Source organism: Cebidichthys violaceus, unplaced genomic scaffold (assembly GCF_023349555.1).
Source record: "Cebidichthys violaceus isolate CVI_PGR_0920_01 unplaced genomic scaffold, fCebVio1.0.p SCAF_14, whole genome shotgun sequence".
Taxonomy (NCBI): Eukaryota; Metazoa; Chordata; class Actinopteri; order Perciformes; family Stichaeidae; genus Cebidichthys; species Cebidichthys violaceus.
The window spans coordinates 10,123,975-10,143,966 of record NW_027176307.1 but is presented as its reverse complement, the minus strand read 5'-3'; the positions used below and the strand labels follow the sequence as shown (position 1 = coordinate 10,143,966).

Here is a 19,992-nt window from a genome sequence, read left to right as displayed (position 1 = left end):
GTTTCATCAAGAACCTGCCCAGGGTTCTTTATGAGGTTCCTAAAGTCAAGGGCTGATGTGTTGCAACACAACCTACAACAATCTTGGATGTGTGAGCCGGGAAGATCTTTTAACATCTATGCTTGGAACAATTATTGAAGAATTCTTTCTTCCAAAAAGGGTTCTTTAGACGAAAAAGGTTCTTGATGAAACCCTGAGTTTTACAAGGAACTCTTGAAAAACCCTTTCCTACATAGAAAAGGGTTCTCCAGAATCAAATGCTTCTGGGTAGACCCTCAGCCCCTCAGGAAGAACCCTTTTGGAACCCTTGCGTCCGACCCAAACAGAGCCGCCCTACCTGTGTCCTGCGAGTTGAGCACCTCCAGGGCGTGCATCATGGCACTGGCAAACACGTTGGCGTCCTCCTTGCTGCCGAAGTTGAGGCCGTAGACCTGCCGGGCGTCACGCCACTGGTGGAAGGTCTGCGTGGCCTGGTTGTACTTCAGCCCCTTGGGAATGGCACAGTTTATCACCACCTGGAGGTGTCCGCCATGAGCAGGTAGGGGAAAGGGAAAAAGAGGAAACATCCTTTAGATTGGTAACGAGTAATGTGACAACTTTAAAAGTAAAGCATTTTTAAAGTAAAGCTGTATCTAAGGAGCCACAAAGAACAACATGCTGTCGAGTCCTGTACAGCTGTGTTTCTGAAGTCTGGAGAGCTTAAACTGACAGGAAATAGCCTTCTGGAAATGTGACAGTGTGTTTCAAGGCTGACTTGAGATCTGTGACTCAGTTGCACACACGTAAAAACAGTCAAAATATGGCGGTCTCGCTCCATCCACCCTCCATCTCTCAGCAACGATGCTACCTCCGTCCGCCATGCTGCCGAGCTCAGAGGCTGAGGAAAAGATTCACAACCAACTGCTCTAAAAAGCTTGTGAAACACAAAGTGACAACACTGGGACTCTGCGGACATTACGAGGCAGAAGGTCACGTTTGCCTGAACGTGGAGTCCCTTTATGATGCCCTCGCTCTGTGTTTAAGGGCCCTCTGAAGCTAGCATCAGGGCTGTTTTCAGCATGCCGGGCACGTTGCCAAGCAGAAAACGCCTCAAGCTACTCCTCTCTGAGATATTGAGACGGAGACGTGGGTCTCCGAACATCAGGGACAACAACAAACTCTCCTCTTCATCTTCCACACACACACACACACACACACACACACACACAATGTGAAAAGCATTTTGAACGGAAAGATCTTAATCTGCATCATAACCAGTGCATTTTTTTGTCTGATACAGCTGAAAGATAGTGTAATGTGGTTTAATCCCATAATCGCTGTGTCATCTCATGTCCAAACTAATGAGACTGAATCCGACACGGTTCCCCTACAGGGCACCCCCGTGGTCCAGCGCTTATCATGCGGGGCTCCGTTTACAAACTGAGAGATTCAGTTTTACCGAGACCCGCCCTCAAAAAGTCATATTTTCTGCCGAGCATCATATTGCTTTGGCCAATAAACAGCTCTTCCAGTACTAAAACCTGTAACCAATCTGATAGTGGAATAAGGCCGAGCGCCGGTGCCGGCAAAATTTATTTTAACACCGGCACGGAATAATCTAGTGTCAATTTCCGGGGTTATTACAACGCCTCTGTGGCAGGCGGGAAGGGATTGACATCAGCGTTGTGGGTTTGTTGAAGGACTGAGCGTTAAAACAAGCAGCCGGTGAGCGTGAGAAGGAAGTGAGATGGTGTAACTCTAGATGCTTATTGTAGGTGGCGGCAAATGAAAACAAGCAGATCTCATGATGGTGGCGCCGCGCAAACTGTGTGGACCGCTAACATATTCCTTTATCTAAATGTCCAAAGGCAATCATTTGAGGAGGCCACACTTCCACCAGTGTTTGTCGTTTTTGTTAGTTGTGCGTCATGACTTCAAGATAACATTCCAGTAGTCAGAGTAATAGATTAGTAACAGACGTATAGATTATCATATCTCCCTGTTTTCTGATCTGCTGCCATTTCAGTCCATTTCCTCCATATTTATTATTAATGTAAATAGCAACAACAGGTATTTCATACCCAGAAATACCGTTTTTACCATAGACTGTATATAACAAGTGGACGTAGTCATTGTGACGTCACCCCGTTGGTTTGTGGACTGCTGTTTTGAAGCCTCGAGTCTGGATGTTTTGGTAGTGGCAGCGACCTGTCAATCACCTTGTAGCCCCGCCCTAAAGCATACTCCTCTTTATGGTCTGTTTGACTCTAAATGGACCATCATTTACTAAATGAACATCATGCTGTATTGAAGAAGACTTGAAACTAGAGATTGAGACCATAAACTCATGTTTACTATGTTTACTGAGGGAATAAATCAAGAGAGAAGTAGAGTCATTTTCTCATAGACTTCTATACAACCAGAGGAGTCGCCCCCTGATGGTCACTAGAGAGAATGCATGTTTAGGACACTTCCACATTGGCTTCACTTTTCAGACCTGGATGTTGCCGCCTGGTTCTCACTCATAAAATTATTCCACTCAGGGAAACTCAACTCTTCCTGAACAGATGTTCCGGCAGCACAATGAGCACAGTGTCACCCTTTCCTGGTTCACCTCTACTGTGAAACATCCACCAAGTCGTGTGACGGCAGACTTTGGGGCCACTTCTATAGAAGTGCATGGGGCGGCCGTGGCATTTATAGCTCATATGAGCCATCACACATTTTGTTTCACCCTTGACTGAAAAGTAAAAATAAAAACACTTTACGTGATGTTGACTGCTGTTTTTTTAAGAAATAAATCAAAATGTGTGCGTTCGTATTCCTTGTTACTGGTCTCCAAACTGGTCATGGCTCTGTCCAGCTGCTGCATATCGCTCAACACCATGACGCATGACCAAACTATTATCGCTGACCAGACTGCTTGACCATTTGCCTCAGCGGTTTTACATTCGTACCAGTCATCTAGCTCATCTTATTAGCGTGCACACACACACACACACACACACAGAAGTCATGACAGCGATCAGACTAGAGAGGCTGTAACATTTGTCATCCCTCAACAACACGGCAGTCGGTTTCTTTTACACCTTCTACGAGGATTGTCTCTGACTGAACTCACGTAGGAACGTGCTGCTGGATGAAGTTAGCTAAACAAAGGGTAAATGCTAATTGGGCTCATAGATGAATAAAGCAACGAGTCCCAGTAAGTGATAAAAGGTCCAGATTTCAAACTTGCCGATTAGCGCCGCCTCCTGAGAATAATAGGAACTAGCATCTGGAGAGCTGGCTAGCATTAGCCCAACGTGTTCTCTCTGTTCATAGTTTCCTTGACACCGACAGGAAGTGTTGACTTTCATTGACAGTAGCTTAACGTGTAAAAAAACAGCAATACTGTAGTGATTAGTGAATGAAAACTTGTATGACAGTAATGCTAAAAGAGTGGTGAAAACTTCCAATGACACTGGTAGAATAAACAAGACCAATGCGTTTCAGCGCGTGGCCTGCGTCAGGGTCACCATACAACACATTCATCTTCTCTTGGACAAGTTCCAAACCATCTTGCTGTTATAGATGACTCGATGTTGCCTCACTGATTGCAGAAGAATGCAGAACTGCTTAAGGCGCAGAGGCATCAGGACTTATCCTCCTCCCTGCCTCCCTCCAGCCAAAACTCAGACAACAAGACAGAGAGGATTGTGGGATTTCTGGGGTAGTGTGTGCTGACCCGCGGGAGGCAATCGCTCACATGCTGTCATCTCTCACACACACACACACACACACACACACACACACACACAAGCCTCCGGTGGTCCTCATCAACTCATTAATGCATTGTCTTCCGATAGGTCCTCGCTTATTTTGGAGTCGAGTTCATGGATTGTTACACACACACCCATAATGCATCAGTCCTGCACGGGATGCTCGTACATAGATGGAGGATTATGCTTGCCGTCAAGCCGTGAGCTGATGGGAGCTTCTTTCCCCTGTGCCCGCCGCCTACCAGGACTCTGCTGGATGCACATGTGTTGGTATGAGCTTTGGTGTGTGTTGCTGGTGTGTGCTCGGCAGCTCTGGATTTAGAGGAGCAGCAGAGCAACCAATCTGAAGAAATGCTTCAGTGGAAGGGCAACTTAAGTGTAATAAGAATGATCATTTTGCAAGCGATAAAAAAGCAATACACACAGATTGTTGGAACAGTATATACTTTTATATCACTGGCTCTTAAAGTTAGTGTTAGGCTATGTAAACAGGCCTTTGTCTACCATGAGAGTGTACTGGGTCTGTATTTGTTATAGAAGAGGGCTGAATAGCTGGCAGCATGTGTGCACATGAATACCACAGGATGCTATGGCTACAGCTACGTCGTCATGTGTTATATATATATATATATATATATATATATACACCCCATATCCGGTAGCAGCGTGTAATAGTCCACTCTATGACAGGTGTGTCACACACATATAAAACATTATATGTGTGGTGTTAATCTGTGTTTTAGAAGAGTGACAGCAGTTCTATTTGTGATGGTGGGTTCGGCTTCAGATACATTTGTGATTGTGATACAATCCTCGTGATGGTTTCCTTCAGAAAATAAGGAACAACAATATAAAACAGCTGATATTCAACTGACTTTGCTCTTCCACTAAAGAAAAGCATTAGCCCAGCTGACTGACACTGGCTGAATGAGGGTTCCGCCCGTGTTTGATCAGACTGACCTGATGGTCTTGGATCTTGCGTCCCACCACGCGGAAGGCGTTGTTGCCCGTGTGGTGGTAGATGTGGACTCTGCTGAAGCCCGTGGAACCACCGGCCGGGACCCACTTCTTGTTGGCGTCGTCGTACACCATGACGGCGGCTCGCGCCTGGCAGATACTCTGTTCACTGCAGGGACACAAAGACAGGAAACAATCAAGCAATCTGATCTGATGGTCAAACACCCCCCTTTTAGACTAAAATACCGGTTGTGCTAAAGTCACAACAGCCTGAAGGATGTTCTGAACTGGGACTGCAGGTATGATGGTGATGCAACATTCGGTCAGTTGGACCCTGCTACACACAAAGATAATTGTTTCACAATGTTTCACACAGTTAAAGCTAGGGTGGGTTTTGCACGAAGAAAAGACACAAATCCAGTACCTGTAGCTTTCGCAGGACTGTAATAAGCTTCCTGCTCGTCTACCTACATGCCTATCTATCTATCTATCTATCTATCTATCTATCTATCTATCTATCTATCTATCTATCTATCTATATTATATGTTATATCATTTAATATAGTCTATAACAGATATAACAGAAGATCCATGATCCATGTTCCCTCTCGACGGCTCTCAACGTGTCGACGGCGAGCCGGTGGATCAAGGCTAACGGTGCTCACGGTGCAAACTACGGCGAAAGTGCCCCGAGAGCGAACAGCGTTTAACCCCGAGCAGGAACCGGAGGGCGGTCCTCCGCTACGCCGCCGTCGGCTGGGATGGAGTTATCAGCTATAACCGCAGAACGAGGGTCACAGAGCGGTGGCTGGCGGCTAGCCGGTCTGGTTCCTCCTTTCCTATTTAGCAAGCAAATGTCAACAGTGCATTGATGAGCTACATAAAGAGCGCAGTGCTTTCTGATGAATCCACATCCTTAATGACATTAACAACTTCGAGACGAGAGACAGCAGCACCTCGCAGACGTCTGCTCTAGCTCTAGATGCTGTCTGCAGGCTGCTATCACCAGCACACGAGCACAATATGAGCTCTCATTCAGATTTCAGCCCTGGAGCACAAAACTAATGAAATCTGCTTCATGGGTGGCTGTCTGCGTTTCATATATGTAAAAAAGTAAAAACAACACAATCTTAAATGAATTCAGTGATGCGCCAAGGGAGCAGGACGCCTAGCAGCCGCGCGCCTTGTGTTCTTAAAGGGCCAGTGCGTGGGATTTGGCGGTTGCAGCCAACTGAAACTTTCTACGTGTGCCTAGCGGGTTAGAGAGCTACGGTGGCCGACGAGAGAGAGAGGGCAATATGAGGAAATCAAATGTCACAATTATTTTGGACCAAATAAATATTGATATTGCGACAATATTGTAGGCTTGACCATTGGTGCTTTTACATAATAAAATGTTTGATAAATAATCATCAGTAATGTGGATATGATGACGAGGTAGGTTAAGGCCAATAAAAAGACACTTTACTGCAATGCAGTATTTAAATACCAGGGAAAGACAACACGTATGCCATATTATGATACCCAAAAATCAAAGATGATATCTAGTTTTGTATCATGATATCGATATAATATTGAGCGTGTTGCGACGGACAAAAACCAGGGTGGTGAACTGTACTCTACAAACCCACGGGTGACTCTTCATCGGTTACGCCCACTTCTTGTACAGTTTATGGATAGAAAAGGTCAACGTTGAGTCGGTGTCACACGGGACATGAACGGCTGTCTCCTGGGTGAAAGTCCTGTCTTTGTTTGACCCAGCCTTCCATCCCCAACTAACCTAAACGACGCGTAACACAGACACCAGAGGGTGCCTGGGTACAAGCACACAGAGACACATCGGTCTTGTTACATAAATGTATTTCAAACCCTGGACTGCATGTTAAGCAGCAGTGTGTGCACGTGCAGCAGACTGTGTGAGCGCACGTGTTGGAGCCTCATGCGGTTTGTTCTCGTCACTGTGGACTCCATTTTTCATGCATTTTCCAACCTTGAAACGGATACTTTTAAAAACACAAGATGCCGTGTCCTCCTCTCATCACCTCCCCATCCCGGGCTCTCCTCGCTTCTCTTCTCCTAAAGCAATCTGCTCCCCTCTCACTTTCACTCTCTTTCTCTACATGTATTCAGATTGTGTCACATTGTCGCATTCGGTTCACTGTGGCTGTCAATCACATGATGGCTCATTAAAGGGGCACTCATTAACATAAAAGGTCAGTGTTTCCAGCATTTACCAGACAGGCATCATGGGAAATGTAAGATCACTGTTTTACGAATACAAATCTAGATATCTAGGCTTCTGTTGGTTTAAATCTGGCCATTCCTTTTTGAATCAGTCTTAACTAGTCCCTTAACTAGGGCCGGGCCATAGGTGACCAAAAAGGTTGCAATCAACTTTCATGAAGTGAAAACACACTGTGAAAGGGTTAAAGTTTGAAAACACAGACAGCTCCCAGACCTGACAACCCCCGTGGCAGCGACCTGTCAATCACTGTGTAGCCCCGCCCCATAGCATACCCTGCTTTATGGTCTGTTTGACTCTAAATGGACCATCATTTACTAAATGAACATCATGCTGTATTGAAGAATACTTGAAACTAGAGATTGAGACCATAAACTCATGTTTACAATGTTTACTGAGGTAATAAATCAAGAGAGAAGTAGAGTCATTTTAGACTAGACTTCTATACAACCAGAGGAGTCGCCCCCTGATGGACACTAGAGAGAATGCAGCTTTAAGTCACTCCTGTATTGGCTTCACTTAATTGGCTTCAGACTGGGAGGTTGCCCCTTATTTTGACTTACTTTTGTTATGCAACTTAAGTACGCGGCGTTAGTTTAGGGTAATTATTTTACGTAACAAATGTACAAACCACAAACCACTAGCTTTTCCTAAACCTTACCAAGTATTTTTGTTGCCTAAACGAAGTAAACCATAAAAATGTTGGCAGTATATACAAACTGACACCAGAGGGGGTACGTAGAGCGGCACGGTCTGAAGCGTAGGGCCACTGGGCGAGCGCCTGATGAGTGAGAACATGTTGGAACGCATCCATACAAACACATCCGGTTCTCAGATGTTCACACCTCTGCTTATGTGAGTCGTCACGACAACAGAAGCTGGACTGTGTTAACGCTCTGCAGCGGCCGACGAACTCACAAAAATCTCTTCCAGACTGCGTTGACACCTCGGCTCCTACATCTAACAACTGGCTAGGTGTGAGCAGAAACAAACCAGCGCTGGATAATTCATTCGTAACTACACATCTTGTGTGGTAATGTCAGTTGCATTAATGAAAAACAACATTTAAATTCAAACATTTACATTTAAACAATCCCATGCGAGCGGTAAAATTTAAGAAAAAAAAATAAAAATGAACGATTGCATTGCTGCATGTTTTGTTGGCTGCGGTCAGATGGCGTGACGGCGTGTTCTCTTAACCACGGAGTAAAGTCACAAACCAAAGAAATAAGTGCACGATATGCACAATGGTGCATTCTTGTGTGGTGAATGTACTGTGGTGTGATTATAAGAGGCCCCGGTGCTCCACTTCTTCAGAACCGCTGCGAGCTGAAAGCCAACAGGAACCACCCCGAAGTGTTTTGAGAAGGAAGAAAATGCCCCCCCCCCCCCATACATTACAGGGGGAAAAAAAGTGTACAATTATCTTTCATTGACGTTAGCGGCAGCGCCGTTAACGTTCCCCGCTGAGATCGGCGCGTGTTACGTGCTGCAGCAACTTCAGGGATGTGATGTCAGAGAAACGCGGTCCTGCTTGTTAAGTAATCGGTGTAATCTAGTCCTGTTGACCCTCCTCTCCTGCTTGTTCACTCTTCCACTGAACACGTCAGCTGTTCTCTCCACGGAGACAACAGCGCTGCCTGCTATCAGCGCGTCTGCACTAAGTGCCACTCATACATTTACACTTCAGACTGGGGTTCCCGGTGATTCTTTAGTTCCTGGCTGACGGCTGCATACAGCTCGGAAATATGGTGCATTTCTGGGCTGTGTATCCGACCACAAGTTGCCAATCTTTAAATCTCCAACGCATCTGTTCATTTATTCCATCCATATGGGCAACGTGGAGAGCAACATTTAAAAAAACATTACTAGCCAATCGAAGGGAGAGAAGGGTCTTAGTGGGTGGGCAGAAAATAAACACATTTATGAATAAAACTACCGTAAATAACGGGCCACGCAACCGCCGAAGGCTGTGAAAGAGGTAGTTTGGCATTGGCGGTTGAGCCGGTGGCTAACAGCTAACGCTGCTAACAGTGGAACAGTGCAAACAGCTGCATCGGTGCTGACAGAGCTAACGGTGTTTACCTGAGGGGGAGCGCTTCCACGACGCTGTGCATGAGGGGCATGCTAACTGGGACTTGAACTAGCGTGCATGCTACGTAAACAAAGCACAGACAAGCCTGGATTACAACACACACACACACACACACACACACACACACACACACACACACACACACACACAGAGGGAGAGCGACTTCATTCTCTGCTCAGCAAGACATTACTAATCCATCTTTGCATAGATAATAGATAATGCTCTGACTTTAAAATTGAGCACCTTTAATACGCCACAGACTAAATCTACCATCTCTTAAGCTTTATTTTCCAGCTACACAGATACAGCAGGAACCTCTCGGCTCCTCGTCCAGCTCTAGAGATACAGTGAGTGTTAAAAGGTCTCTAATGGAGCAGAAGGACACGGACAGATGTGAAACATATCTGCAGAGCTGAGAATAGGAACGGAGAATGGGATATGAGATGAGAATATTTCCATCTCCTTCATTAATGTTAATGAGGCTTCAGAGTTCAGAGCGGCTCCGACTTCAAAGAGGAACAGAACTACTCCGGGGGGGCTTGGGCGCCGTGATGTCACATCCTGGCGGTGTCGGGGTGTGGGTGTGCGGGGGAGAGGAGGCAGAGGGAGATAAACAAGAGGCCAAAGGCAGAAAGATGTTGACACCGTATGTCAGATGGTGCTCGGCTGTTGGATTCAGACCATGTGTTCTGGGTCCTGTGGTGCCACTAAAAAAGTTTGGATTACCTTCGTATTTGTGGCCAGAGAGAAACGGGACTCCCTTTACTACGTTCCCTCATTATACTGACTCGCTGCATCCCCACTGCGTGTGGAAATTGTAATAATTTCACTGCTGATAGGGCCCACAGTTACATAACAAGCCAACCTTCTAAAAATAGAAACAAAGAGAAAAACGGGGATAACTGAAATCTCATCCGCTGTTTCTGATGAGCCCAGAAAGTGATAGGGGAAGCTGAGTACACTGTGTGTGGACCATCACTGTGTGTTACATATTGTCCCGGAGCGGATCGTACTGTGTTAACCAAACCAGGAAGAGCGCCGGGCTTTGAAGCGCATTTTGCATAGTGGCCAAACAGTGGAATTATATTTTCCGGGTCCGTCACGAGATGCCAAGAGGCCCAAAAATACTTTCCCACATAGACTTAAATGGCAACAGTTCACTGTAACTCAGTGGTGTTTTTTTAGGTGAATCAACTTCCTACTATGAACACATGAACAGCCCTTATTTAAATCATTAGGTTGTAAAAGTTGTTTTGCCAACTTTACCAATTGAATTCCATATACATACATACATACATACATACTTCTAATGTTTAATATATATTATTATTGTTTCTTTTCCTGTCTTCTGAGCACAGAAAGAAATGGAGAAGACTAGAATAAAGATAATGATATGCTATGATATAGATAATTAATATATATATGATATGTTTTCTGTGCTCATACTGTTACTGCTGACGATAATATATTACTGAATTTATTTAATTATATTATATTGTTATATTGTAATTGTGCTGATGTTATTACGCCACTGAGCTACTTTCATAGAAATGAACGGGGGTTTGATTCACAGTATCCATTCATGTCCGAGTCATGAGGGTGATTCCATTATAATCTCAGGGGTGTGTTCTTGGCCTGATGTACATTCCCTCCCATAGTTCCCCATGAAAACACAGAAAGCTGCTCAGACTCTCTCTATCAGCTGCTTTCTACTACGGGACCATTTGTTTCCCTTAGGACAGACACACCGCCACACACTTTTGACGTTTGGCCGTGATAAGAATAGATTCATTAGCAACTGCCGTGGTATTCTCTCTCTCTCTCTCTCTCTCTAAATCGACTCGTTTGCCCTTCTTGGCTGGAAACCATCCCGACAAATAAAGCGGCGCTCTGCTCTGGAAAGGCCAGAGTCAGCTGTTTTTCCAAAAGCGGGGGAGGATGATAAATCCGTGAAGCTGAAACAAAACATGTGAGCAGAACCAAATAAATGTTGTGGGGTGTGGAATCCAGAGGGGGGGGGGACTTCGCCATGAGTTTGAACGAGGGGGGGGGGTATACTGGGACTGAGGGATGACCCGAGGGTTTGTTCGAGGAGGAGTGCAGCTGGGCCTGGACGGAAGGAAGGAAGGATGGAGGGGGCTCTGGAGAGCATCCCGGCCGCATCTCCATCCTTCCTCTTTCCTTTTCCATGTCTTCAAATTTCAGCTTCTTTTTTATTTCAGCTTCTTTTTTCTTCCTCCACTCAATTTATAACTCTCCGCCTCGAACCATTTTTCTTCCCCTTCATCTGTCTCTTCCTCTGCCTCTCAGTCTTCTTTTCTCCCTCTCATTAATCAGCGATCACTCATGGTGCGGTGCGCAGTATGCGGAGCGCTTCCAGCCCATATGGAAGTGATCAGTGCAGGGGGGGGGGTGGGGTGCAGGCGGGGAGGAACAGCAGAGGCCCTTGCGGATGAGAGAAAGTCCCCGTCCCAGCGATAACTGGAGGTTTTGTGCCAGCTCAACGGCCCGGCAGAGGATTTGAAATGGTTTCAGGTAGTTCTTCTAAAAAAACTGGAATCATTTCATTTCAGCGTTTTCAATCCCTGCACAAAGTTTAAAAAAAACATCATCAAAGCAGTCGTTGTCTCCTCGTGGGGTAAAACTCTCGGGCTGCAGCTAATCGGTTGATTCTTTTTTTGTTTGAGTTGAAGTTGAAGTTATCAGACCCAAAGGTTTCGTCCGACCAACAAGTCGATGCCACAAGACGTTCGATCCACAGGCCTCCCCTACAACAGATGGTAAGGAGTGTTGATCTAATGCTAGCTCCATTCCCCTGCTGTGTGGAATCCTATTACAGCGCGGGCCACAACAGACGAACGCGTTAACCACGATAGTGTTGTGTTTGCCAAACACACGTCATCTTTAAAGAAGTGGACCCGAACCAGACCAGGAGGATCTACGTTAGTGATGTTTCTTTTTTCATTTGTCACCGGTCAACGTATCCTAACGCAACGGTTCGCGATATCTTAGAAAAAGTTACACCTCATTTTCTGTGTGTTTTCCCACCAAAGTCCAGCAACGTGTGTTGATTTCTGCTCGTTACATGCATACGGACTTTTCAAAATAAACTTCCGTCTTCACAACACACTACTCCGTTAGGTTCAGGTAACAAAAACATCAACATTGAGTCAAAGTTTTAGACCTGAGAAACTCTGGAGGGTGTATTCATATTCCATTAACATCCCAGCCTGCCCAATCACAACCTAACCCTCTGTCATGAAGGCTAACATGTAGGAGCAGAGGGGGGACGTCAAGAGAGCAGTTGATTTTTCTGATCGTAATGCCCCGACAGCTGGTCGCTGTGCGCTGTGAGGTGGTGATGGACGGACCCCCCATCGCCTCCCTTCTTTCTCCCCAAACCTGCTGCCTTTTTATAGGGACGGCAAACCGAGCAGTCACCCTAGCAACCCTCCCGTACATGGGCGGGAGAGGTTTGTGCACTGCTGAAGAGAGAGAGAGAGAGAGAGAGAGAGAGAAAGAAAGAGAGAGACAGAAAGAAAGAAAGAGAAAGAGAGAGAGAGAGAGAGAGAGAGAGAGAGAGAGAGAGAGAGAGAGGATCAGATGTGTACAGGTACACACATGTATTCGCCATGTATTCATGAACAGCTGTTTGTCTGCATGGAGGTTACCTGCTCTCTAATTTGCTGACACACACACACACACACACACACACACACACACACACACACACATATGGCGGAGCCGTGAGAAAATACCCTCCGCTGACGAGTGTGAGTCATCCTCTCCACCAGAAGGTGGGAGAGAAAGAGACGGAGCTGGAGAGGACCAGCGTGGTGGCAGGATCTCAGCACAAACACCTGAGGTGTGACAATGAAGCCATCGCCACTAGTGGCTATATATAACCCGGCACATCCCACAGTGATGGAGTGTGTGTGTGTGTGTGTGTGTGTGTGTGTGTGTGTGTGTGTGTGTGTGTGTGTGTGCGTGCGTGTGTGTGTGTGTGTGCGTGTGTGTGTGTGTGTGTGTGTGGCAGGTAGACACACGAGCCCTCCAGCCACTCACGATGATTTACGGTGTGGCCCGATCACTTGGGCAGGATTCAATCAGGACGAACGCTCGCCGTTTGTACGCGGCGCAGTGCTTCATCAGTCACAGTCTCACAGGGCTTCACTGGGACTAAGAGGACGACCTGCTACGGTCATCAGTAGGAACCAGGAGAGAAACGCTCACTAGGAACGCTGACGTGGGAAACAAGGTGATAAGTGTCACAGGGGCGTTTACGGCTGCTATTAACATGTACGTCAATGTAATTATCAGCCCCATCTTCACTGTACTTACAGTACAACTTTCCCTCCTAAGGAGGGTGATATGGATTAAATCATCTATGATCGTCTACATAATTAAACTCTAAACCGCAACGTGATATGTGAAGTAATATAATGACAATCTGTTTTTGAATAACCTAATTAATCAAAGCCTGTCACGATATTTACGTGATTGATTTATTGCAAGATATATGAACATGACCTCGACCATTTTTACGTTAACGACTCATCGTACTATATATGGACATTATCTCATCAATTTGTACGGCATATGTGCAGTCAAACACATGCTAACAGGTAGCTTTTCAACCTGAACCCTATTTCCTCGTGTATTTGTGTCATAGTGACTAATAGGAGCCATTTTAAAATTGGTTCAGTATTGAGGGAGAACGCTGCAGATGACAGCTGCTAAAGAACTCCACACCGTCAACGTACGACCAGTAGAAGTGCTTGTTTGACAGGCTTGGATATTTATAAGAAGTGTCTGACAACATTATGGAAAGGACCCTACAGAGAAATACAATCTTTGTTGTTCCCGTGGGAAAATAGGGTCCAGGTTGAAAAATGCTGAAGTGGGCAACAGCGTGAGACAGAGAGCGTCGTGCTCATTGTGAAACCGTCCAGGAGATCAGCTGTATGTGAGGCTGAACAGGGGGACAAGGTAACATATCAAACCTGTAGATAAAGGGACAAAATGGCCTATTTAGAGTCTGATCTGCGACTGAAATGTAATCATACGCAGATATCTGCAAAGACACAGATTTCTGTGTTGCTGTAGTTTTCCAGCATCAACACCAGCAGGGGCCGATGGGTTGGGGAATTTAACACTTAAAAGCACAGCATGGGCTGCCAGCAATGTGCCTTTACAGCTTGTTCAGCTCTCTCGTTTCTCTCACTGCCGTGCATACTCCATCGCTCTGCGAAACATCGACATGGAAACAGTTTGGCCTACGATTTTAACACTCTGGATTCATGCATGTAACTGACAGTGACATTTTACACTCATCCTCCATTGCGCCAGCGGCACTTTTGTTCTTCCCTAATTATTTCCCAGTCAGCTAATGCAGGTCATTACGGTGTGAAACATTATTTCCCGGTGATTACCTGGACCATCGAGTGGCCCGTTCACGCACCACACTCGTTTGAGGTCTAGACACACACACACACACACACACACACACACACACACACACACACACACACACACACACACACACACACACCTCTTGGATTCAATTAGGCGTCCAGCAACTCACTTACAGAAACCATTAGCTGAGCAAAGAGGGAGGATCCACAGGTGGCTTCCCTCTCTCTCATCGCCTTTAACGACTCTGCCCTTTTCAGCGCCATGGCAACCAGCAGCATCGTCGTCATCAACCCCCCCCCCCCCCCCCTCCTCAACAAGCTCGTCTGACCTTTTTACCGAATAAAAAATGGCACACTTTGTCACACGGCTCACGAACAATCCAAAGAACACATGCAAGACACCTTTGGCTGACTTTTACTGCTGACCTATTGGTAAGAGCGCAGAGGGAGCGAGCAGAAGTCAATACAAGTAGAAAAACAGCAACTCTTTGGCAACTATCTCAGAAGTGAGAGAAAAGAGGGGAGCAGGTAAATGTGTGGAGAAGTAGGGAGGAAGGCGAGACACACTCTAAAAGTTACACCCGATACCTTTTCACCACCAAAACTAGTTTCGATGATCGGGAGTTAAAATGCCTGACTGGAGTCTGATGGCTTTGAGGAGAGCCTGTTGATTAGACTTTTTATATATTTACTTTGTGCCTGTAAAAGTGCAGAACGTTAGCGCGTCGTGTCTGGAGCCGATCAATGCTCGTGACTGCCGAGTCGTTTGTCCTCGGACTGAATGCCGATTGTAACCTCTCCCACTGAAGACAAAAGCCAGATGTTCGTGGGTGTCCAGTGGCAAAGGGGCCGAAGCGCTGGCACCAACAAACAGACTGAAAACACATCGGGTCTGCAAGCATCCGCTCCCAATGCTGTAACCACGGCGTCCGTGCGAAGGGGAGCGCGGTAGCACATGTGGGTCGCCGTGCATCCGCCACCGCCCACACAGAGAGTAGTGTGTCGCAGGGTGTTTCCAGGGTTCGGAGTGCAGCCCCCCCCCTCCCTCCCCGCGTGTCAACCGGGAGCCTGGCACATTTTTATGGGACTCCGATGGCGTCCCGATTCACACGGGGACAGGGAACACATTGACCAGTAGAGCGGGTCTGGACCGGACCCAGCTGCACTCCTGGTATGTAACCATGGAAACCAACAAGCGAAGCCTTCAGGTGGACTCGTTTTAACAGCAGTGAGAACACAACAGTGGATTGAACCCTCCGCGGTTCATTAAATACCTGTGAAATTCTGTCCAGTTTCCAAATGAATCTCCCGTGAATGGGACGTCTGTCGCTTGTGGGAACCTTGGTGTAGGGAACGTTGGAATGTAAAGTGGGCAAAAGGAGCTGCTGTCTATCACCTGAAGTCACAGAAAGTAGGCCCTTCTTGATACATTTCCACATTCACAGGTGTAAATAATAACATGAATGTATTCCATCATGTGCTTCTTATTCAGGGTCCTGGTATTGTGCATGCTGCCTCACTGTCGCTCTGTCTCATGAACACTGTGTTCCTCTTTTTTGTGAGGGCATAAACAATACTATGGCTGAACAATAATTCAATCTGATTGTTAAGCCTTTCATTAATCCCACATCATTGGGGTAATGACAAAGTTACCACGTTACAAAACCCTTTCGACAACTAGAAAGGTGCAGGAAGCACCATCAGACAAACGTCGCTCAAACTCAAAAACAAGCGGTGATGTATGCAAGCAGTCGGCTTGAAGTGGTCGTAAAAGATATGTCGTACAATCTTGCCAGAATGCGAGACTAGCTGTGGACAGACAGAGAGATGCACACTCACGCGCAAGAAAACCCATTTGTATTGATAAACATTATATGCTGTATATAATGATTTCCAAAGGATTACAGTGCATTTGAATGCTTTTGTATTTCAGTTGTTCTACAGTAGAATAAAGAGTTATTTTTGGGGTGTTCTTGTTTTTGTTGTTCCATGTCCTCAGGTTTCGCTTTCTTTTAGATTGTATTTTTTTAAAACTGTTTACATACCGACACAAACAGCAGAGCTCCCTTTTGCTGTTAGTTTGAACATTGTTTTTAATCACTAAACACATAAATGAACATCTTGAGCATAAATGACTCAAATGTAGTCTGTGCTGCTTGTGTTTCCATGTAAACAATCCAAACACATTACACCATTACATAACGCTATAGTGTTTGTGGAGCTGTTGATGTGGATGCCACAGCTTCACACCCCAAGGCATGACACACACACACACACACACACACACACACACACACATTCCTGTACTTCAATCTTTGTGAGGACCCTCGTTTACATACTGCATTTCCCAGCCCCTACTCAAACCTCAACCATCATAACTAAATGCATAACTCCAAACATAAACCTATATCTAACCATAACCTTAAAACCAAGTCTCAACCCTCAAACAGGCCTTTGAAGAAGTGAAGATCGGCCAAAGCTCGGCCAAAGCTGTCGTCACTCTATTGGTTATAAACAGTTTTGCGCGGTCCTCATTATGTAATAAGTACAAGACCGTGAATGTGTAATTACATTACAGTCATTTAGCAGACGCTTTTATCCAAAGCGACTTACAATTCAGTATCTATTTACACACCGTAGGCGCAGCTACGGGAGCAATTTTTGGGGTTAAGTGTCTTGCTCAAGGACACATTGACATGAGACTAGCTGGAGCCGGGGATCGAACCGCCGACCCTCTGATTGAAAGGCGGGCCTGCTCTCCACTTAGCCACGGTCACCCTGTTCACGTAAAACGTCAGACAGACTGGAATAACTAGCTAAGTTCCTCTTGTCCAAGGGATAGAGGGCGACTGGTGAAACATGACATTTCCTGAAAAATGAAAATGAAAGACGTCTCATTCAGACACAATGAGACGTATTGGGTCTTCTTGTTCACACTCACAACCAGCCGTTTGCCGTCACTTTAAATATGGAATACTTCCTCAGAGTAAACAGAACATTTGGCCCGCTGAGCCTAAAAAATATGTTTTCTGACATGTCAGCAAAATTGCATCAATAATTAAGCGGCGTCTTCTTGCTCGACTCCACGTTACCCGCCGCTAAAAAGGTGGAAGAAGCGGTGCAGTTAGCTATATCCCAAACAAGCCCTCGGGGAGACGAGGCACACGGGCAAGAGAAGGGAAATCCTTCTCTCACAGACGCTGCCAAAAGACCAAGCTCGAGCTTCTGCATGATAACAGATAACATTTTGAGAGTAGGTTTTAAATAAAGCACTCTGTGACTATTAATCATGTGGCTAGAACAGCTATTATCTGGTTAGGACAGATTAAAAAGTCCATGGTGGTATTGTCACTTTGAAACAGGATTATAAATCCAAGATTATATCAACGTTACAATCCTTTCCTTCTTTCTGTATGTCATGTAAATTAAAAGTCCCTCTGGGGTGGAAGCGATTAAGTCCTCGTCTTTCTGGAATAATACTTTAAAACACGAAGCAAAATGGTCTGCAGCAAAGGATGAAATCAAGAGTGACAGCTTGTCTCCATGCTACGCTGTAGAGGAAGGACAGAGCAGGTAGATAGGACTTGCTTTTGTCATTTTTTGTGCTGATTACAACTCATATTCTTTCAATTTGTAAATGTATTTAGTTGATGTAAAACTTTTCTTTTGACATAAATTATAGATTCTGAGAAATGTTTTTTTGGGGATCTATAGGGATTAATCTGAAGACGATCAGCTGTGATAGAAGGGGGGGGGGGCTTTTTGTCTTTCAGCAAACATGGAGAACACCTATGTGGAGCGGGGCATCGGTACAGTCTTTGAAAGTGTGAATAAATCAACCTGATGAAGGCGACTGGAATCGGCAGACTTGTGATTTGGACTGTTTGACGTGGGAGTGGAGAAGCGGAGCCCTGCATGAAGAAGTAAATAAGCACAAACAGCAGGCCACAACGAGGTGTAATCAGGTCGGTACTCTCAGAGTGATGATAGGCGTTATCCAACCGGGGAACCCTTTCGTAGTTCTAAGAACCCCCATTTTTATTGTGTCCATTCAAGAACTAGAAACGATTGTAATTCTTAGAGAGCACCGTTCTGAGGGACTTTTCAGCTCCCATTTCAGAGTTTCAGCAACCGCCATTTAAAAAAAACCTGTTAGCCTTGTAAGCGACAGACAACACAAACAACAACGTTTAACAAGCAAGCTAATCCCAGTAGCAAAAAAGGCTAATGCTCCATTCACACGGAATCAGGCAAACGGTAGACCGATAACAAAGAAAAAACACAAAACAGTCCAGCAGAATGGCAGGATAGCAATTATGTAATTATTACAATATGTAAAGTATGTAGCAATAAAAACGTTTGTGTTAATACTCTATTGCAAAGCTTGGAGCTACGTAACATCCAGTTGTAAATTCCGTACGGAGGGCAGAACAAGGTTAAACATTTGAACTTTTGATCAGCGCTCCGTCTGGTGTTACTGTTGCCATTATCCTCCACCAGCCTCACCTCATCTTTACAACCCAGAAACGCCAGCAATGAGGTTAACCCAGCACCATCAATAACACCCACTGAACCGAAAAACTGAGATTGCAAATGGAAATTATTTATCATTGTGGCATTGTAACAGAGTTGCTTATTTATTCATATATATTCTTTTTTTATTAAAAGCTGAGAGAGCATTTGGAACGTAGAAACTTGCTGATCTTCCAGCAGGAGATGTGTGCGAGCGGCGCGGGACAGCTTACGTCAATTTAGCGCTCCTATTGGTGGAAAAGAGCCTCCCCCCCCCCCTGTGGGCAGCTTCCTCTCAGGGAAACCTCAGAACTGTTCGGTCCGTAAAAACACCTATGCTGACAAATTAACAGAGAGTGGAGGGCTCTACCGTACAGGTAGTAACATGCTCGGGATTGCCTCCATTTGTGTCTTCAATGAAAGTACTCATCCATGAGGCCTCGCCGCTCTCTGATCAATAAACATGAACAATAATGACAGCTGCTGACAAGGTCCCTGCTGTAGGCAGTGAGCACAACAAGAGCTTTGCTGACGAGGACGACAGCAGGTACGTACCGGTGGATTTCCATTTTGGAGGCCGGCACACATCTCTGACTGAGGATGAAGCTGGAGGCTGTGGACTGTGGACCAGAGGACTGGATCTGCATGTCTCCGCGCTGGCGCTGACCCGGCCGGCCCTGGCTCCCCCCCCTCCTCTCCTCCCCTACCGGCCTCCCCCTTCCTCAGCCTCTCTAGTCTTGCCTCCCCTCGCTTCCTCCCTTTTCCCTCTGCAGGACCGAGGTGATCTCTGGTTTCTCACCGTCTCTACCAAAACAGGGAGTCCCCCTCCCCCCCAGTCCCACTCCCGGCCTCCCACCTCTTCTCCTCAAAGCCCCCGGATCAGGGTGATTCCTTCCTTATTCATACGTGCGATGTCAGCGAGTCGGCCGGCAAGTGAGAGAGCCATCCAGACAGCCAGCCAGCTGTGGTTTTCCCATACCAGCCAGCAAACACACACACACACACACACACACACACACACACACACACACA

At 45.9% G+C, this 19,992-nt stretch overlaps 1 protein-coding gene across 5 annotated transcripts in view; it reads right to left on the bottom strand.

The window, feature by feature from the left end:
• Positions 1 to 19,992, bottom strand: part of enah (ENAH actin regulator) — a 111,986-nt gene that overhangs the window by 57,047 nt on the left and 34,947 nt on the right. For 2 of the 5 annotated variants that reach the window (XM_068708766.1, XM_068708765.1), the window contains exons 2-3: positions 4,701 to 4,866; positions 338 to 515 (exon numbers count right to left, since the gene is read on the bottom strand). In XM_068708766.1, coding sequence (XP_068564867.1) covers positions 338 to 515; positions 4,701 to 4,866 — 344 coding nt within the window. Of the gene's footprint in view, positions 1 to 337; positions 516 to 4,700; positions 4,867 to 19,515; positions 19,662 to 19,992 lie in introns of those variants that run through there. The other 3 variants (XM_068708764.1, XM_068708767.1, XM_068708768.1) reach the window with 3 other exon arrangements.